Source organism: Clarias gariepinus, chromosome 2 (genome assembly GCF_024256425.1).
Source record: "Clarias gariepinus isolate MV-2021 ecotype Netherlands chromosome 2, CGAR_prim_01v2, whole genome shotgun sequence".
Classification (NCBI taxonomy): Eukaryota; Metazoa; Chordata; class Actinopteri; order Siluriformes; family Clariidae; genus Clarias; species Clarias gariepinus.
This window is the reverse complement of record NC_071101.1, coordinates 21,342,139-21,363,455: the sequence shown is the minus strand read 5'-3', so window position 1 is coordinate 21,363,455 and position 21,317 is coordinate 21,342,139. Positions and strand designations below refer to the sequence as shown.

Here is a 21,317-nt window from a genome sequence, read left to right as displayed (position 1 = left end):
TGGCAATTAATGATTTTAGCACATAAGGGGGGTATATTACAGAACCATTTAGTTAATTTATCAAACACAAAACTGATTTTTTCACTTTTTGGTTGATATGAAATGTACCCATGATTATAGCATGATCTATGGACATTGAAAAAGCTATTTACACCTGAGGTCATGAGTGTGAATTAAACACAACTATTAATTTATTATGTATATTTTACTTTATTCAGTTGTTTAAGTCATATGGAAAAGAACGTGCCTACCGACTCACTATTATTTTCCATATAATTTTAAAGATGCCTGCCCGTGCGTACAAAAAGACGAAGTACAACAAAGAATTGTGTATTAATAAGTTAGTCTTTAACAATATTGTTTCCAATGCAAACCTGAATTTTATTTTGTTTTACAATAGACCTTTCATGATCAATGTGTGTATATGCACTTTAAATTATGTTAATAATAATTAAATGAGATGTATTAAATTGTGCTTTAAAATTCATAATACAAAGTTTGTTATATAGTTTTTATTTTTATTTATGTCTTAACAGGGGCAAATCAGAAGACATGAATGAAGAAACAGACAAAAAAAATCTATATTTTCCAGTAAATATTCTTATATGCACGTAAAAATCTTTCCCCATGACAATGACTCATGTAAATCCAGGCTTTTATTATATTTAGGGTTTTGTTGTTTATGTCCAACAGGTGACACCTGGTGTCCCCTGAGCCAATTAACATTGTTACAGTTTTTCTTCCCTGGAATGGAAGAGAGAGATTTTTCTTATCATAACATGTGTTGTATTGTTTTTTAATCACTTTATAAATAACTCATGATTTCATATGTTATTTAAATAATAATAAATAAATAAAACTAGTTATTGCATTATGTTTTAAGACATCCTTAATTTACCTTAGTTTAAAGGGGGAAAATTGATAATCAATGTTAATATTTTCCAGTGTTAATTTTATGGCTGATAATTGTATGTTGTCAAAGTATTTGTGAACATAAAATTAGGACAAAATATTTATTTATTTACTATTCTACTGCTACCAGGCAAACATGACAAAAGTGTTAATGTTTTGTACATTCCTTTATTTATTTTTGATGTCCTTCTGAACGTTGTGTAAAAACTGTTTTTGTTCTTTCTGTTTGTGTTTAGTTTTTTCTGTTTTCCTGATCAAAAATAAAACTTATGGACATTATTATTTCGGAAGCGTGGCCTTTGATGCATGGACTTTCGACCAGTTTTGTCACGATCTGGGTGTATCGGCAGGTGTTGACGCCGTGGGCGGAAGGAGCAGGCATAGAGGCAGAGGGGTGGTGTAATCAAAAAAGAGTCTTTTTAATAATAATTAAACAAAATATAAAGAAAGATACAAACAAAGAAACAAACAAACTTAAACGATACTTAACTTTGTGCTGACAGGGGCTCTCTGGTACGACACAGACAGGGCAAGACACATAACACGCCCTGCGGCGAGACACATAACACGCCCTGCGGCGAGACACATAACACGCCCTGCGGCGAGACACATAACACGCCCTGCGGCGAGACACATAACACGCCCTGCGGCGAGACACATAACACGCCCTGCGGCGAGACACATAACACGCCCTGCGGCGAGACACATAACCGGGGGACAAACAACGGGACATAAACGAGGTGTGGAGCTGAAACGAGACACTAGGGAGAACGGGAGACACTGGAGACACAGGAGACACTAGAGACACAGGAGACACTAGAGACACAGGAGACACTAGAGACACAGGAGACACTAGAGACACTAGAGAGGACAGGAGACACGTAAAGACGAGACGAGAGACCAAGAGAGGGACAGGACAAGGGCTAAAGACATGGCAATCAGCTAGGCATGGCTTCTAGCTAAACATGGTTAAGCATTGCTTAACCATGGCAGTTAGCTACACATACACCTAGCTAAGCATGTCTTCAGCCCCAACATGCACTAAGCTATACTTACCTACTAGCTTAAACACACTAGGGAATAGGGGCACAGAAACACAGACAAAGACTACCCAGTGGCTAGGCGAGGCAGCCCTCCAAGGCTAAGCGAGGCAGCACTCACAAGCTAGTCGTTACTCCAAAGCCCGGAGGGACCGCACTCTAAACCTAGGCCCACTGGGCCGCTAGGGGGAGAGGAAACACAGACAAGGGATACCCAGTGGCTAGGCTAGGGGGCCCTCACAGGCTAGGCTAGGGGACCATCAAAGGCTAGGCTAGGGGACCATCATATGCTAGGCTAGGGGACCATCATAGGCTAGGCTAGGGGACCATCCAAGGCTAGGCTAGGGGACCATCATAGGCTAGGCTAGGGGACCATCCTAGGCTAAGCTAGGGGGCCAGCAAAGGCTAGGCTCAGGACACATCAAAGGCTAGGCTGAGGACACATCAAAGGCTAGGCTCAGGACCCATCAAAGGCTAGGTTCAGGAAACATCAAAGGCTAGGCTGAGGACACATCAAAGGCTAGGCTAGGGGACACCTAAAGGCTAGGCTCACTGGGCAACTCGGGGGAGAGGAAACACAGGATAGCTAGAGACACAAAGGGGTTATGGCTAGAAGCATGCTAGTTACTGTAACACAATATAGATCTTAGCTAAGCACGCTCCTAGCCACACACACACCTAACTACTTACCTGCTCTAGCTAACCACAAGAACACAGGAGGACAGGACTGAATCAGCTCCACTAACACAGACACACAAAACATACACAGAGACATTGCTGGTAAAAGAGCCCAAGTCAACACAACTAAAATCAAAACACAAACTAAACATATAACTAAACAGAACAAAAAGCCCACACATGTGACAGTGGTAATACCCAAAAAATGCTCGACCCAGTTTCCCAGTCTAAACAGCTATTTATAGATTAATTGATGGCTACCTCGGTTCAGGTGTGCACTGCATCACCTGACCGAGGTGCCTGCTGGGAAACTGAGTCGGCCAACAAAAACTACAAAATAAAAACAGTGACCTCTAGTGGAGGACCCTTACAGTACCCCCCCCCTTAAACCGCTCCTCCGGAGCGCTATTGGTGGTCCCAAGGCACTTCCCTGGTGTCCCTTCACCCGACGGGCTAGCTCCCATAGTCAACTGTGTGGCGGAGGCAGCACCGGATCGCTGTTGTAGGCCGGGCGGAGGGGGCAGCACTGTATCGCTCTGAGAAGTAGAGCCCCTGAAGACAGTGCTGTGTTGTCCCCCAATCCGGGCGGCCGATGCAGTACTGGCTTTTCCTCCGCCGTGCAGTGGTGGGTGCCCGACATCGAAGCCGGGTGCTGGACGCTGTGCTGGGGTGTCGCTCCGAAGGCGGCGAGCCTTGAATAAGGGCTACTGGACGAAGGTGGGGACCTCCACATGAGGCCTGCTGGTGTTGCTGGGACCTCCCCGTGAGGCGCTCGACGACGCTGCAGCCGGGACCTCCCCGTGAGGCGCTCGACGACGCTGCAGCCGGGACCTCCCCGTGAGGCGCACGACGACGCTGCAGCCGGGACCTCCCCGTGAGGCGCACGACGACGCTGCAGCCGGGACCTCCCCGTGAGGCGCACGACGACGCTGCAGCCGGGACCTCCCCGTGAGGCCGAAGGGTGCTGCAGCCGGGACCTCCACGTGAGGCCGAAGGGTGCTGCAGCCGGGACCTCCACGTGAGGCCGAAGGGTGCTGCAGCCGGGACCTCCACGTGAGGCCGAAGGGTGCTGCAGCCGGGACCTCCACGTGAGGCCGAAGGGTGCTGCAGCTGTGGCCTCCACGTGAGGCCGAAGGGTGCTGCAGCTGTGGCCTCCACGTGAGGCTGAAGGGTGCTGCAGCTGTGGCCTCCACGTGAGGCTGAAGGGTGCTGCAGCTGTGGCCTCCACGTGAGGCTGAAGGGTGCTGCAGCTGTGGCCTCCACGTGAGGCTGAAGGGTCTAAAGTCCCAGCCCCCTCTGCTATGCCTTGGGTGGTCGAGCATTCTGTCACGATCTGGGTGTATCGGCAGGTGTTGACGCCGTGGGCGGAAGGAGCAGGCATAGAGGCAGAGGGGTGGTGTAATCAAAAAAGAGTCTTTTTAATAATAATTAAACAAAATATAAAGAAAGATACAAACAAAGAAACAAACAAACTTAAACGATACTTAACTTTGTGCTGACAGGGGCTCTCTGGTACGACACAGACAGGGCAAGACACATAACACGCCCTGCGGCGAGACACATAACACGCCCTGCGGCGAGACACATAACACGCCCTGCGGCGAGACACATAACACGCCCTGCGGCGAGACACATAACACGCCCTGCGGCGAGACACATAACCGGGGGACAAACAACGGGACATAAACGAGGTGTGGAGCTGAAACGAGACACTAGGGAGAACGGGAGACACAGGAGACACTAGAGACACAGGAGACACTAGAGACACAGGAGACACTAGAGACACAGGAGACACTAGAGACACTAGAGAGGACAGGAGACACGTAAAGACGAGACGAGAGACCAAGAGAGGGACAGGACAAGGGCTAAAGACATGGCAATCAGCTAGGCATGGCTTCTAGCTAAACATGGTTAAGCATTGCTTAACCATGGCAGTTAGCTACACATACACCTAGCTAAGCATGTCTTCAGCCCCAACATGCACTAAGCTATACTTACCTACTAGCTTAAACACACTAGGGAATAGGGGCACAGAAACACAGACAAAGACTACCCAGTGGCTAGGCGAGGCAGCCCTCCAAGGCTAAGCGAGGCAGCACTCACAAGCTAGTCGTTACTCCAAAGCCCGGAGGGACCGCACTCTAAACCTAGGCCCACTGGGCCGCTAGGGGGAGAGGAAACACAGACAAGGGATACCCAGTGGCTAGGCTAGGGGGCCCTCACAGGCTAGGCTAGGGGACCATCAAAGGCTAGGCTAGGGGACCATCATATGCTAGGCTAGGGGACCATCATAGGCTAGGCTAGGGGACCATCCAAGGCTAGGCTAGGGGACCATCATAGGCTAGGCTAGGGGACCATCCTAGGCTAAGCTAGGGGGCCAGCAAAGGCTAGGCTCAGGACACATCAAAGGCTAGGCTGAGGACACATCAAAGGCTAGGCTCAGGACCCATCAAAGGCTAGGTTCAGGAAACATCAAAGGCTAGGCTGAGGACACATCAAAGGCTAGGCTAGGGGACACCTAAAGGCTAGGCTCACTGGGCAACTCGGGGGAGAGGAAACACAGGATAGCTAGAGACACAAAGGGGTTATGGCTAGAAGCATGCTAGTTACTGTAACACAATATAGATCTTAGCTAAGCACGCTCCTAGCCACACACACACCTAACTACTTACCTGCTCTAGCTAACCACAAGAACACAGGAGGACAGGACTGAATCAGCTCCACTAACACAGACACACAAAACATACACAGAGACATTGCTGGTAAAAGAGCCCAAGTCAACACAACTAAAATCAAAACACAAACTAAACATATAACTAAACAGAACAAAAAGCCCACACATGTGACAGTGGTAATACCCAAAAAATGCTCGACCCAGTTTCCCAGTCTAAACAGCTATTTATAGATTAATTGATGGCTACCTCGGTTCAGGTGTGCACTGCATCACCTGACCGAGGTGCCTGCTGGGAAACTGAGTCGGCCAACAAAAACTACAAAATAAAAACAGTGACCTCTAGTGGAGGACCCTTACAAGTTTTACAGACCTGGACGAAGGATATGCTTCATTAGGTCTAGTATTTTACCTTAGCCCTTGTGTTTGCTGGGTATTACTTAATATTAAATAAGGGGAAAAAAAAACATTTTGTTTCAATACAGTTTTATTTAATATAGCATATAGCAGACAATAGATGGCAAATAGTCACTGTAACTGTAAGTGTAGAAAAAAAGCATTAGTTGTGGTTTTCAGTCTTAAGTTTTTGAATTTAAGCATAGCTTTAGTAAATGCACCATCAGGAGCTGTGTTATTAGGGATATATTGTACGTACAGCATTGGTCACCAAATAATACATACATAATAAGACTTTAGAGACTTTGAAGTTCTGGTACAAAGTTTTGTTGAGCGCCTCGAAGAGCGGATGACTCAATTGCTTGGTGGTGCCACTTGTAAGCACAGGTTGGACCGCAAGGGCGCAGAAGCAGTGGTGAAAGGACAATGGTGATGGAACTGGAGCTCAGAGAGCTCAAAAAGCTCTAAAGAGCCTAAAGAGTCTTGGCGAAAAGCGCAAGGGTGCTCTGGGAGGAACATTGGTTAAAAGTGTGTGTGGATTTGAAACATCAGCTGGATAGTCCTCTTTTATATCATTGATTGATAGCAAATAATGAACGGGGCACCATTTAGATTTGCCTGGTTTGATCACAGGAAACATTGGAGTATTACAAAAACTAGTTGTTTAACACTTGTGTTTAATAGTATTTTTATGCCTGCTGCTTAAACCTTACATTTTAACATGGGTAATCAACAATTTATTTTTAGCATCTGAAAATCCACAGCTTACTTGAAATTAAACTACAAACACGGTGGATTGGTAACTTGCACTGTTGTAAGTTGGTCCAAAATTTACCAATGCTGAAAGTTATTCAACATTCTAGATGCAATGTGCTTTGTCTAGAGTCTTATGCAGTGTTCACTCCTCTCTGTCCAGTCACGTCTAAACCAACAGTGCAACAGTGTTTAAATATAAAATGGCCTAAAACATTTTAGCACTTGTAATACCTACAGGGTTTCATAAACTTGTAAAGTATCTGAACACAATCAAAAAATATTTTTTATCATTAATTATTTATAATTAATTGAGTTACTTATTGAGTAGTTATAAATTATTTATTTCTACTTTCATTCTGGTAAAAAAGACAAACATTGGATTTCTGCAGAAAACAAATATCTACTACACTTGCACTTTTATGTTATCAATAACATCAGCTTCAGGTGTTTAACATACTTTACGATGCTGTTTTTCACTAAATCAGATTCAGAATCAGAAAAATTGAATCAGAATCAGAAAAATTGGTTTCTTTGTAAAGTACTTGTACTTTTGTACTGAAAGTACATTTTGAAGCACATACTTAGTACTTGTACTTACTGAATGAAGTGGTACTTTTACTTGTATTGGAGCACATTTTTAGGCAAGAACTTGTACTTTTACAGATATATTTTGCATTTTTTTATATTCTGTACTGAGATTTACATATACATAAACACATGGCTAGTGGAGTTGCATTTACAGTATTCCCATAGTTTCAGCGTTTCCAACTTCACTCTCTCAAACTCAAATACTTTCCCACCTACAGTATTCCTGCACTGCTGTTTTCTATTCCCAGTGTAGTTACATCTATGTCTCTGAGCGTTATTAGGTGATGTAATAAGAACAAATGTTTGCCTGTATCTCCCTGCCAGGGGACAGGAGTACCAAGAAAGCTGGTCTCACTATTGAACTTCAGTCGGATATGGAAATGCTTGCTTGCTTATATAAAGTCATACTGAGATCATCCTAAGGCCATAGTGAATGTCCTTTTTTGTCTGTATTATGACCTTTGTTTTATGTGTCCCTTTACTATAGAGAGCATTTTCATAATGGTTATTGTTTTTTTATTTAGTGTAAAGCAAGCATATGTAAGCATGACTCATGTACGTTGCCTTGCAAAAGTATTAATTCCCCTTAAACATTTTGTCATGTTACAACAATAAACATAAATGTGTTTAATTGGGATTTTATCTTATTGACCAACACAAAGTGGCACATAATTTTACAATAAATAAATAAATAAATATAAAAAGCCCCCCTCCCCCCTCAGCCCCACTGAGTCAATACTTTGTATAACCAACTTTGGTTGCAATTATAGCTAAAAGTCTTTTTAGGGTATGTTCTGTAAAAAAATGCCAATTTTTCTTTGCATAATAGCTCAAGCTTAGTCAAATTGGAACACCAGTTCCCTTTCAAAGGCTACACTCGATGCTGCGTGAAAACGCATAAAACTCAACAGATAGTATGGCGGAGTTTAGAGTAAGATGTCCCCCTCCTTGTGAAAATTTCCTTTCGGAGGGCGATATGCATACATTCTGCTTCGAATGTTTGGGTGAGAAGCACGCTCTCGAAGAGCTTAATGGAGAGTGTGAGCACTGTGATCTTCTCCCCATGAAGCTGCTTCGCGCGTACCTTGCGTTCTTTAGGGATCCACGAGCCGCGCTGCACTCATGGGGATCACAAGCAGATCTGGCCGAGGTGCGAGAGACAGAGTCCCTCCTTTCTCTCGCTCTCTCCCCCGATCCCGATGTCTCTGCTTCCACTTCACGAGCGCACTCCGGTGCTTCTCACGGGTGTGTTGAAGAGACTCGTTCTCCTGCTTCTGTGGAAATAGAATTTGCTTCCTCGGAACGCTCCTCTAAAGATGAGAGAGAATATGAGGAATTCTTATTCTTTGTCTTTCGGCTGTTTCCTTTCAGGGGTCGCCACAGCGAATCATCTGCCTCCATCTAACCCTATCCTCTGCATCCTCTTCTCTCACACCAACTAACTTCATGTCCTCTCTCACTGCATCCATAAATCTCCTCTTTGGTCTTCCTCTAGACCTCCTGCCTGGCAGTTCCAACCTCAGCATCCTTCTACCGATATATTCACAATCTCTCCTCTGAACATGCCCAAACCACCTCAATCTGGCCTCTCTGACTTTATCTCCAAAACATCTAACGTGGGTTGTCCCTCTGATAAACTCATTCTTAATCCTATCCATCCTTGTCACTCCCAAAGAGAACCTCAACATCTTCAGCTCTGCTACCTCCAACTCTGCCTCCTGTCTTTTCTTCAGCGCCACTGTCTCTAAACCGTAGAGCATCGCTGGTCTCACCACTGTCCTGTACACCTTTCCTTTCATTCTCGCTGATACTCTTTTATCACACAACACACCTGACACTTTTCTCCACCCATTCCAACCTGCCTGTACCCGCCTCTTCACCTCCTTTCCACACTCTCCGTTGCTCTGGACCGTTGACCCCAAGTACTTAAAATCCTGCACCTTCTTTACCTCTGCTCCCTGTAGCCTCACCGATCCTCCTGGGTCCCTCTTATTTACACACATGTATTCCGTCTTGCTGCGGCTAACCTTCATTCCTCTGCTTTCCAGAGCATACCTCCACCTCTCCAAATTTTCCTCCACCTGTTCCCTGCTCTCGCTACAGAGCACAATGTCATCTGCAAACATCATAGTCCATAGGGACTCCTGTCTTACCTCATCTGTCATCCTGTCCATCACCAGAGCAAACAAAAAGGGGCTTAGAGCTGATCCTTGATGCAGACCCACCTCCACCTTAAACTCTTCTGTCACACCTACAGCACATCTTACCACTGTCTTACAGCCCTCATACATGTCCTGCACCACTCTAACATACTTCTCTGCCACTCCAGACTTCCTTATACAATACCACAGCTCCTCTCTTGGCACCCTGTCATACGCTTTCTTTAAATCTAAAAAGACACAATGCAACTCCCTGTTACCTTCTCTGAACTTCTCCGCCAGCATCCTCAAAGCAAATACTGCATCTGATGTACTCTTTCTAGGCATAAAACCATATTGCTGCTCACAAAATAAGAATATGAGGAATTACTCGAAGTTATAACTCGTGCAGCCGAACGACTGCAAATTGACTGGCCACAGGAGCAGGCCTACCCAAAACAATCTAAATTAGTTGACAGATTTCTGTCGGGTGGCCAGGAGATGGAGCCAAAACACCGCTCTCTCCCATTTTTTGATGACCTCCACAACGAGTTATCTCATTCTTGGAGAAATCCTTTTCCTTCCCGTATTTTTGTACCATCGACTTCGTTTTATTCGAACATCGTTAATGCAATAGCACGAGGTTATGTGGTGATGCCCCAAATAAAAGAGACGCTTGCGGGCTATCTCTCTCCTGGAACATCATCCTCATTAAAGAAACCAACACTTCCCTCCAAGGCATGTAAGACTTCTTCTACCCTGGTAGGAAAAGCGTTCCAAGCAGCAGGTCAGGCCGGCGCTTCCTTGCACACCATGGCAGTTTTGCAGGCGTATCAGGCTGATCTGCTAAAAGATTTAAGCACGAGCGGCACACTGAATCATGACGCATTCAATGAATTACGCCGGGCTACTGATTTATCCCTGCGTGCGACTAAACAGACAGCCCGTGCAATCGGCCGTTCCATGGCCTCCTTGGTGACCGCTGAAAGGCACCTGTGGTTAAACCTGACAGGCATCAAGGACAAGGATCGAACATTCCTCCTTGATGCCCCTGTCTCACCTTCCGGCCTATTCAGCGACGCTGTGAATTCCGTCGCCACTAGGTTCCGAGAAACTAAACTGTATGAACAGGCTTTTGGGAAATTTCTCCCACGCCGTGCTCAAGAGTCGAGGCCCTCGGCCACCCAGCCTCGACCAGATCTAAATCTCACCAGGCGAGAGGCACAGAAGGAGAGCGTCTGCAGCCGGGCACCCCCCCGTAAGGACTGGGGTACGGCTCGTCGCCCCTCACAGGCTGCCTCCAAAAAATCAGATTGTCGCACTGTCTTCTTTTCAAAGACTAAGTCCTGAAAGCCTACGTGCCCAGGACTGCGGGGGTGATCCCCCCCGGGGAACGGCACTCAACGCTCTTTCCTATAAGAGCATGCCCCCCCTGGACACCCCCAGTGGGTCGGTGTTCAGTTTCTGCCGCCTTTGGTGTTTCGGACCTCACCGACCTCCAGAGATATGTTAGTGCCTCGGTTTTATCCTGCTATATTCCAGGATGCCGAACCACTAACACCCCCCCGCGCACTAAAACTTGTACCCCTTTCGGAGACACTGGCAGCGTGGAAGCTACTGCCAGGCATATCTCCCTGGGTGCTAAGCACTGTAGAGAAAGGCTACAGGATTCAGTTTGCTCATCGCCCTCCGCGTTTCAACGGCATGGTATACACTTCCGGAGAGAGCGCATCTGCTGAACTGCGAACTCCAGGCGTTGCTGGAGAAGGGAGCCATAGAACAGGTTCCTCCAGACAGGGAGTTAGGCTACTACAGTCATTACTTTCTTGTCCCCAAGAAAGGCGGGGGGCTGCGTCCGATTTTGGATCTTCGCGGGTTGAACCGCTATCTCAAAAAGTACAGATTTAAAATGTTAACCATCAATATGATTGTCTCGCAAATCCAACCAGAAGATTGGTTCGTGACGAAAGATTTAAAGGACGCATACTTCCACATAAAAGTTTTGCCACAACACAGGAAGTTCCTGAGGTTCGCTTTAAGGGGAGAAGCTTACCAGTATCGGGTCCTTCCATTCGGTCTAGCTCTGTCACCCCGCACATATACAAAATGTATGGATGCTGTCCTGGCTCCCTTGCGACTCCAGGGCATCCGTATTCTCAATTACATAGACGACTGGTTAATCCTGGCCCAGTCTTAGCAGCTAGCGCTTCGACATCGCAATGTTGTCCTAGCTCATCTCCATTCGCTGGGATTGAGACTCAACGCTACCAAAAGCGTTCTCGTTCCGGCTCAGAGGACAACATACTTGGGTGTCAGATGGGATTCGATCACTATGCGGGCACAATTGTCTCCCGCTTGTGTCGAATCCATCCTCAGCGCCCTCAAGGAAATCAGACTAGACCAGGCAGTGACTGTATATCACTTTTAAAAATGTTTAGGCCTTATGGCAGCCGCATCCACGGTGATACCTTTGGGCCTTCTGCACATGAGAGCTTTTCAGTTGTTGCTAAGAGACAGGGGATTTCATACAAGGGCCAATCCCCGAAGGCGAATAAGGGTTACGCTCGAAGGACGTCATACCCTTTCTATGTGGTTCAGACCCCGGTTTCTCACCTTGGGTTCCACTCTAGGTCCGTCTTGTCGTCGCAAAATGCTAACGACAGACGCTTCCCTTACCAGCTGGGGTGCGGTCTTGAATGGCCGTCCAGCTCAAGGGCGCTGGAGAGGTCATTTTCTCGCATGCCACATCAATTGCCTCGAAATGATGGCTCTATTTTTGGCCCTACAGCACTTCCTTCAGCAGCTGAGAGGCTACCATGTTCTAGTGCGGGTGGACAATACATCGGTAGTCTCCTACATAAATCACCAGGGCGGACTGCACTCGCGCCGCTTGAACGAGCTAGCGCATCAGGTTCTGCTCTGGGCACAGGACAAGTTCCAAAATCTGGGAAAGATTCTTTACAGCAGAGGTGGACCTCTTTGCCTCCCAAGAGACAGCACAATGTCCTCTCTACTACTCTCTATAGATTCCAGTGAGGAGGGATCTTCTGTCTCAGGCACAGGGGACAATATTTCATCCCGACCGGAGCTTTGGAACCTTCACGTTTGGCCCCTGAACGGGACCAACTAAGTCAAGCTGGTCTCCCAGCCAGCGTTATTGACACTATTCTAGCCGCTAGAGCTCCCTCCATTAGGAAAGCTTATGCCCTCAAATTAAATGTTTTTGAAAGTTGGTGCATGACGAAGCAGGTAGACCCAGTCCACTGCTGAACTGTTTCAGTGCTGAAGTTCCTGCAAGATAAGTTGTCCTCAGGCTTGTGCCCTAGTACCCTTAGGACGTACGTGGCCGCTATCTCAGCCTGCCACGTTCCAATCGAGGGGATTACTGTGGAAAAACACCCTTTAGTTGCCGGTTTTATTCGTGGAGCTAAATGGTTGAGGCCACCCACTAGAACCACGACCCCTTCATGGGATTTATCGTGCTCGAAGGTCTAATTGACACTCCTTTCGAACCGCTAGAGCCTGACAGGCTTCTGACTCTTAAGATGGTTTTTCTTATGGCCATTACCTCTCTCAAGAGGATTGGGGATCTGCGCGCCTTGTCAGTCTCCCCATCCTGCCTGGACTTTGCCCCTGGGCTAGTCAAGGCCATTCTGCATCCTCACCCAAACTATCTTCCGAAAGTTCCATTTTCAAACATGCATCCTGTTGTTCTTGAAGCCTTCTGTCCTCCACCTTTTACAGCTTCGGAGCAGAAGAAACTTCACCTATTATGTCCAGTACGTGCTCTTCGGATTTACGTCCACCGCACCTGCCAGTGGCGTAGATCAGAGCAGCTCTTTATATGCTATGGAGGCCGCAACCGGGGGGTGGCCGCCACTACGCAGACCATGTCACATTGGGTGAGAGATGCTATTGCTCTCTCCTACAAGGCGCGTGGGCTCACTTCGCCTCTAGGAATCAGGGCTCATTCAACCAGGGGGATTGCTTTATCTATTGCACTAGCAAGAGGTATTCCCCTGCAACAAGTGTGTGACGCGGCGGGCTGGTCCTCTCCGCACACATTTATTAGATTTTATAGTCTGGATGTTCCTGTCACTCCGGGCTCACGAGTCCTCGAGTCAGCTTCCCAGACATAGTTCTGAGACCTCTCAGCCTTGTGCGCACACGCTACACAATGCGGGGTCCAGACACTCGCAGTGCGGCGACGTTGGTACTCTCGTTCCCATAGCGTTTTCACGCAGCATTGAGTGTAGCCTTTGAAAGGGAACGTCTCGGGTTACTTTGCTGTAACCCTGTTCCCTGAAAGGCGGGAACGAGATGCTGCGACGTTTTCAAGCCTTGCCACGGACTCTCAATTGGATTTAGGTCTAGACTTTGACTGGGCCATTTAACTAACATTAGAACATGAATATGCTTTACATTTTACATTTTGTAAACATGTAATGTATTGTAAATGAATATACTTTCAGATAAACCATTCTATTGTAGCCATATGTATAGGGTCATTGTCCTTCTGGAACGTCTGCCCAGTCTCAAAACTTTTGCAGAAGTTTTATTATATTATTGCCCTTTATATGGTTAATGCAACCACGGGGGGGCACAATCCAGTATCTTCTTGTGCCAGTCCCAAGTCTGGACAAATGCAGAGGGTTGTGTCAGGAAGGGCAACCGACGTAAAACTTTTGCCAAATCGATGATGCGAATCATGAATATAATTCCCATACCGGATCGGTCGTGGCCTGGGTTAACAACGACCGCCACTGGTGCTGTTGACCTACAGGGTGCTGGTGGAAATTGGGCTACTGTTGGTCGAAGAAGGAGAGGAGGAAGGCGTGTTCGAAAGCAGAGAGAGAAGAGGAAAGGCAAGAGTTTAGGAGTGATAGTAGGGACTTTGAATGTTGGGACCATGACAGGGAAGGGAAGAGAGTTAGTTGATATGATGCAGAGAAGAAAGGTGGATATACTGTGTGTCCAGGAGACCAGGTGGAAAGGTAGCAAGGCTAGAAGCTTAGGATCAGGGTTCAAATTGTTTTACCATGGTGTGGATAGGAAAAGAAATGGAGTAGGAGTTATTCTAAAAGAGGAGTTTGTGAGGAATGTTCTAGAGGTGAAGAGAGTATCAGATAGGGTGATGAGTCTGAAGCTGGAAATTGAAGGGATAATGTTCAATGTTGTTAGTGGTTATGCCCCACAGGTAGGATGTGAGTTAAAAGAGAAGGAGAAATTCTGGAGTGAGTTAGATGAAGTGATGCAGAACATCCCCAGAGGTGAGAGAGTGGTGATCGGTGCAGACTTTAATGGACATGTTGGGGAAGGGAACAGAGGTGATGAAAATGTGATGGGCAGGTTTGGTCTTCAGGACAGGAATGTAGAAGGACAGATGGTGGTGGACTTTGCAAAGAGGATGGAAATGGCAGTAGTAAATACTTTCTTCCAGAAGAGGCAGGAACATAGGGCGACATATAAAAGTGGAGGCAGAAGCACTCAGGTCGACTACATCTTGTGTCGACGTTGTAATCTGAAAGAGATCAGTGACTGCGAAGTGTTGGTAGGGGAGAGTGTAGCCAGACAACACAGAATGGTGATGTGTAAAATAGCCCTGGTGGTGAGGAAGGCGAAGAGGACAAAGGCAGAGCAGAGGACAACGTGGTGGAAGCTGAGAAAGGAAGAATGTTGTGAAGTCTTTAGGGAGGAGTTGAGACAGGCTATGGGTGGTCAGGAGGTGCTTTCAGTTGACTGGACAACTACAGCCAATGTGATCAGGGAGACAGGTAGGAGGGTACTTGGTGTATCATCAGGTAAGGGAAAAGTGGACAAGGAGACTTGGTGGTGGAATGAGGAAGTCCAGGAGTGTATACAGGGAAAGAGGCTAGCTAAGAAGAAGTGGGACACTGAGAGGACTGAAGAGAGTAGACAGGAGTACAGGGAGATGCATAGTAAGGTGAAGGTAGAGGTGGCAAAGGCCAAACAAAGAGCATATGAGGACTTGTATGCTAGGCTAAACAGTAAGGAGGGAGAGGGGGATCTGTACAGGTTGGCAAGGCAGAGAGATAGAGATGGGAAGGATGTGCAGCAGGTTAGAGTGATTAAAGATAGAGATGGAAATGTACTGACAGATGCCAGGAGGGTGATGGGAAGATGAAAGGAGTACTTTAAGGAGTTGATATATGAGGAAAACGAAAGAGAACAAAGAGTAGAAGAGGTGACTGTTGTGGAACAGGAAGTAGCAAATATTGGTAGAAGTGAGGTGAGAAGGGCGTTGAAGGGGATGAAGAGTGGAAAGGCTGTTGGTCCTGATGACATACCTGTGGAGAAGTATGTTAGAGTGGTGCAGGACATGTATGAGAGCTGTAAGACAGTGGTAAGATGTGCTGTAGGTGTGACAGAAGAGTTCAAGGTGGAGGTGGGTCTGCATCAAGGATCGGCTCTAAGCCCCTTTTTGTTTGCTCTGGTGATGGACAGGATGACAGATGAGGTAAGACAGGAGTCCCCATGGACTATGATGTTTGCAGATTACATTGTGCTCTGTAGCGAGAGCAGGGAACAGGTGAAGGAAAATTTGGAGAGGTGGAGGTATGCTCTGGAAAGCAGAGAAATAAAGGTTAGCCGCAGCAAGACGGAATACATGTGTGTAAATGAGAGGGACCCAGGAGGATCCGTGAGGCTACAGGGAGCAGAGGTAAAGAAGGTGCAGGATTTTAAGTACTTAGGGTCAACGGTCCAGAGCAACGGAGAGTGTGGAAAGGAGGTGAAGAGGCGGGTACAGGCAGGTTGGAATGGGTGGAGAAAAGTGTCAGGTGTGTTGTGCGATAAAAGAGTATCAGCGAGAATGAAAGGAAAGGTGTACAGGACAGTGGTGAGACCAGCAATGCTCTACGGCTTAGAGACAGTGGCACTGAAGAATAGACAGGAGGCAGAACTAGAGGTAGCAGAGCTGAAGATGTTGAGGTTCTCTTTGGGAGTGACAAGGATGGATAGGATCAAGAATGAGTTTATCAGAGGGACAACCCATGTTAGATGTTTTGGAGATAAAGTCAGAGAGGACAAACAGAGGTGGTTTGGACATGTTTAGAGGAGAGATTGTGAGTATATCGGTAGAAAGATGCTGAGGTTGGAACTGCCAGGCAGGAGGTCTAGAGGAAGACCAAAGAGGAGATTTATGGATGCAGTGAGAGAGGACATGAAGTTAGGTGGTGTGAGAGAAGAGGATGCAGAGGATAGGGTTAGATGGAGGCAAATGATTCGCTGTGGCGACCCCTGAACGGGGAACAGCCGAAAGACAAAGAAGATTGCCCATATTTGGTTCCATCCATCTTCCCATGAGCTCTAATCAGCTTTCCTGTCCCTGCTGAAAAGAAGCATCCTGACATGATGCTGCCACCACCATGCACAGTGTTAGTTTACCGCCACTCAGAGCACCTTGTTCCACATGTTTGATGTGTCCCCCACAAGGCAATTGGGTCCACTGGATTTTAATTAGTGTTATAAGAGTAAAGGGGGCTGAATACAAATGCACGTCACACTTCTCAGATTTTTTTTCTAAAATTTTTTTAAAACGATTTATAATTTTTCTTCCACTTCAAAAATTGTGTCACTTTGTGTGGCTCTATCACAATTACAAGCGGTATGAATACTTTTGCAAGGCACTACTTTTGAATTTTAGATTGAAACCTTATCTTGAACATGAACTAACCTACTTCTTTTTCATTGTGTTCCAGCTTTCCGTTTACAACACTCCCTAAAGAGTAGACAGCCATCCCACGAATAATGAATGTTGAACAAGATGACCTTTTCCCCACAGCAGCAGACTATGAGAGGTCCTAGGTGGAACCGGGCCTTGTCCGACCCATTGTTTATACTGTTGTTGGCCTTGCAATTGCTAGTAGTTGCTGGCTTGGTTAGAGCCCAGACTTGTCCATCTGTCTGCTCTTGCAGTAATCAGTTCAGTAAGGTCATTTGTACACGTCGTGGTCTCCGTGATGTACCAGATGGTATCTCAACCAACACCAGGTACCTAAACCTACAGGAAAATTTAATCCAGGTAATCAAGGTAGACAGCTTCAAGCACCTACGACACCTAGAAATTCTGCAGCTTAGCAAGAACCATATCCGTAGTATTGAGATTGGAGCCTTTAATGGGTTGGCCAGCTTAAACACACTGGAACTCTTTGATAACAGGTTAACTACTATACCTAATGGAGCATTTGAGTATCTGTCTAAGTTAAAGGAGTTATGGCTTCGTAATAATCCCATTGAGAGCATACCATCCTATGCCTTCAACCGAGTGCCCTCACTGAGAAGGCTGGATTTGGGTGAGCTGAAAAGGCTCTCATATATTTCTGAAGGTGCTTTTGAAGGCCTAAGCAACCTGCGTTACCTGAACCTTGGAATGTGTAATCTAAAAGAGATCCCTAATCTTACACCTCTGGTACGCTTAGATGAGCTGGAGATGTCAGGAAATCAGCTCTCAGTTATACGACCAGGGTCTTTCAAAGGCCTTGCCCACTTGCAGAAACTATGGATGATGCATGCTCAGATCCAGACAATTGAAAGGAATGCATTTGATGATCTTCAGTCACTTGTGGAACTTAATTTAGCTCATAATAACCTTACCCTGCTCCCTCATGACCTTTTTACACCACTGCATCATTTGGAGAGGGTGCATTTGCACCACAACCCATGGAATTGTGACTGTGACATTCTCTGGCTTAGCTGGTGGCTAAAAGAAGTGGTACCAGCCAATACTAGCTGTTGTGCTCGCTGCAGTACCCCTGCTAGCCATAAAGGACGCTACATTGGTGAGTTGGATCAAAACTATTTCCACTGTTATGCACCTGTCATCGTGGAGCCACCTGCTGATTTAAATGTAACAGAGGGCATGGCAGCAGAACTAAAATGCCGGGCAAGTTCACTAACATCAGTCAGTTGGATTACACCCAATGGGTCCATAATGACGCATGGAGCATACAAAGTGCGCATTTCTGTGCTAAATGATGGGACATTAAACTTTACAAATGTCACAATGCAGGACACAGGAACATATACATGTATGGTTAGCAACTCAGCAGGAAACACTACTGCCTCTGCTACACTAAATGTATCCTCAACAGAGAACAGCAGTTTTAGCTATTTTACCACAGTAACTGTAGAGACAATTGAGCCATCAAATGATGAGGGGCACACCATAGTACACCAGAAAGTGGGTCCAACTCCTTCTTCTGGAGTATGGGAGACATCCTCTGCACCTTTATCAACCACAACCACAACATTTAGAATGCAAGTCTCCACCAAGGCCACAGAAAAACCATATACCATTCCAGTCACAGCACTGGTTGATGGCTCCCTCAACACGTTAGATGAGGTGATGAAGACCACTAAGATAATTATTGGCTGCTTTGTGGCCATCACACTAATGGCAGCAGTTATGCTCATAATCTTCTACAAAATGCGCAAACAGCATCACCAGCAAAATCACCATGCACCAACAAGAACCATTGAAATTATCAATGTGGATGAGGACTGCATGACTGCTGGACCAAATATGGAAGGTCATCTGACTTTGCCACCACTTGAGCACGAGCATCTTAACCACTACAATACTTACAAGACAGCATACAATCATGCATCCACTATTAACTCTATACACAGTTCTGCACATGAACCTTTACTTATTCGAGCCAGCTCAAAAGACAATGTACAAGAAACCCAGATCTGAACACTTTTCATAATAAAAAAGGATTCATAACAAACTAATAGACAAATATCTGACATCGTCAATGTAAAAAGGCCCAAGGTACTGATGACATGGAATTCCATGTGTACTAAATAAGCGAATGATGAAGGCAATTTAATGACTTTGGGCACTAGGGTATGCTAATTGTTTGCTAAGTGTCTTTACCTAACAGAAGTTATTTATTTATGAAAAGAAAAAAATCTCTATTGTGGTTATTTCAGAAAAAAAATGCCTTCTTCAATTATTTTTTTCAGTGCTCATTTCTCCATGTTTTATTTTAGGATTGGTAATAATAATTGGTTTACTAATATGTTTTAAAACTCTGTCTATATCTTCACAATTTCACATTTTGTATGACATTATATGCTGATTTAGTAATTTATTCACCCGTGACTTTTTTTTTTTTACCACACCCTGCATGCCATCTTCCACACAACACATTAATGACCAGCTGCTAATTCAAATAAATTTAGCAGTTAATTACAGATGTTCATATTGTTAGAACATTGCTCTTGTTTATGTTGAATCAGAAATATGGTTTGGATTGTACGTATGGTTCCCACCTTTGGGCTTGCTAACAATTTTGCCATTATTTAACAACAGATGAAATGTTAAATGTGGTAAATACAATATAACAAAAATGTGCAAGTGAATGATTGTGCCTAATCTTCATACTTGATGAACCTGAAGTTGTTCTGTATAACCTTTTTTAAGCTGTCAAAAGACTGAATAATGCCACTGTATTTATTGCAGAGGTTTATAGTGCTATATAATCTTAAAAGGTTTCCACCCCATCATAATTCTAGCTTTAAATGTATCCATTCCTTGTGTTGTTTAATACTCTTTTAGAATTTGCAAATTCAGCTTCACTTGTGGTTTATCCCAGTAAACTTTATGTACTACTTCCACAACATTTTGCCCATAGTAGGCCTTCATATTTGTGACTCAGGCAAATAATGGCTAATAAGTCAGGTTCTGGCAACAGTATTTATAGCAGTGGCCTGAAGCAAAATATACATTTGCATCTGTCTCTTAATGGTCCCATTTAATTTTAAACAGCATGCCATGGCGCTTGCAGTGGACACAGTTTCATAAAGAGGATGTCTTGCAAAGCATGATGCATAAAACAATAAGCCATCAATTTGAAGTCAATGCCAATCCTCTTCAGATTTAAGGTTAATCAAGGTTCCAAAGCTGTTACAGATTATAGGAACAGACACTATTCCATGTCTCAATTTTTTAAATATTAAATTGTTGTTTACAACAACAACAACAACATAATACTACTAATAAAAAATAAAAATAAAAATAAAAAAATTATAATAATAATAATAAATACATGTTTTCAACAAATGTGTACTTATATACTACCACACTACTACATCCATCATTTTGTTCACTTCCTTTTGGCTTAATAGATCCTGGAAAAAATGTTTCAAGATTTTTTTTTTATAAATTAATTGAATAGAAAACAATTGGAAACACTTGATGTGTTTTATAGCAAAATATTTGGTTAAATGGTTAAGATGCAGTCTTAAACAGGCTTATGTGAAAATTGGCGAAACTTCCTCATAACTTGTTTTGTTTTAACCTAATGTCCCAGAACAATAAATTAAACCAATTCTGTCACAGTCACTGTGTTTGGGAGGTAAAGGACACTTTCTCATAGAACACCTGTTCGTCACATTGCACACAACCTGAGCTGCTGTGTGTTTCCTAAGGACTTATTGTGGTACACATTCTGTAAAGCTGCTTTGGGACAATGACTATGGGTAAAGGCACTATATAAATAAAATGTAATAAATTTAATTGAATTTTACAACAAGTGATTTTGCCTGCCAAAAACCCACAGCATTGGAAAGAGGCATCATACATTTATTTTTTAGAGGGATCATAATTCCATTTCATTTTCATCTAAAATTAAAATTGCTCATACAAATTTATATACTCAAAAACACAATGTGTATTTGTGTTGAAAATTTCATTATATAAATCTCTAATTTGTCTGGATATATTTCAGTGTGGTATGTTTCATTTATATTTGACAAATAAAAATACTTAAGTATAAAAAAAGGACAACAAGCTAAAAATATAGTTGCTATGATAATAGGGACCAAACATCTGTGCCATTGCCACCTGGGTTCAACGCAAAACCTGTGTGCTTTTTGACCTCCAAAAGGCCTCAGATGCTGGAAAAATGCATTACAATATAATGTCACTCAATATGATGTTACTCAGGAAAATATTAGCCAATTTCGGAATAAATGTAAGGCATCAACACAGCCAAATAGTTTCAGATATCAGAAATCTCTTGGCGATTTTGCATCCCCAGTGTCTTGATATTATATTGGCCTTGCTAGGTGGTGTAAATTCCCTAGCAACAGTATATCAAAATCTATTTT

General features: G+C 44.7%; 1 protein-coding gene across 1 annotated transcript in view; it reads left to right on the top strand.

Moving 5' to 3' along the window:
* The window catches only part of lrrc4ca (leucine rich repeat containing 4C, genome duplicate a), a 182,063-nt gene extending 162,902 nt beyond the window's left edge, over positions 1–19,161 (top strand). Inside the window, exon 3 of the mRNA XM_053488858.1 lies at positions 16,901–19,161. Within this exon, the coding sequence (XP_053344833.1) occupies positions 16,954–18,897 (1,944 nt within the window). The 5' untranslated portion in view covers positions 16,901–16,953 and the 3' untranslated portion in view covers positions 18,898–19,161. The remainder of the gene's footprint in view (positions 1–16,900) is intronic.
* The last annotated feature ends 2,156 nt before the right edge of the window (positions 19,162–21,317 follow it).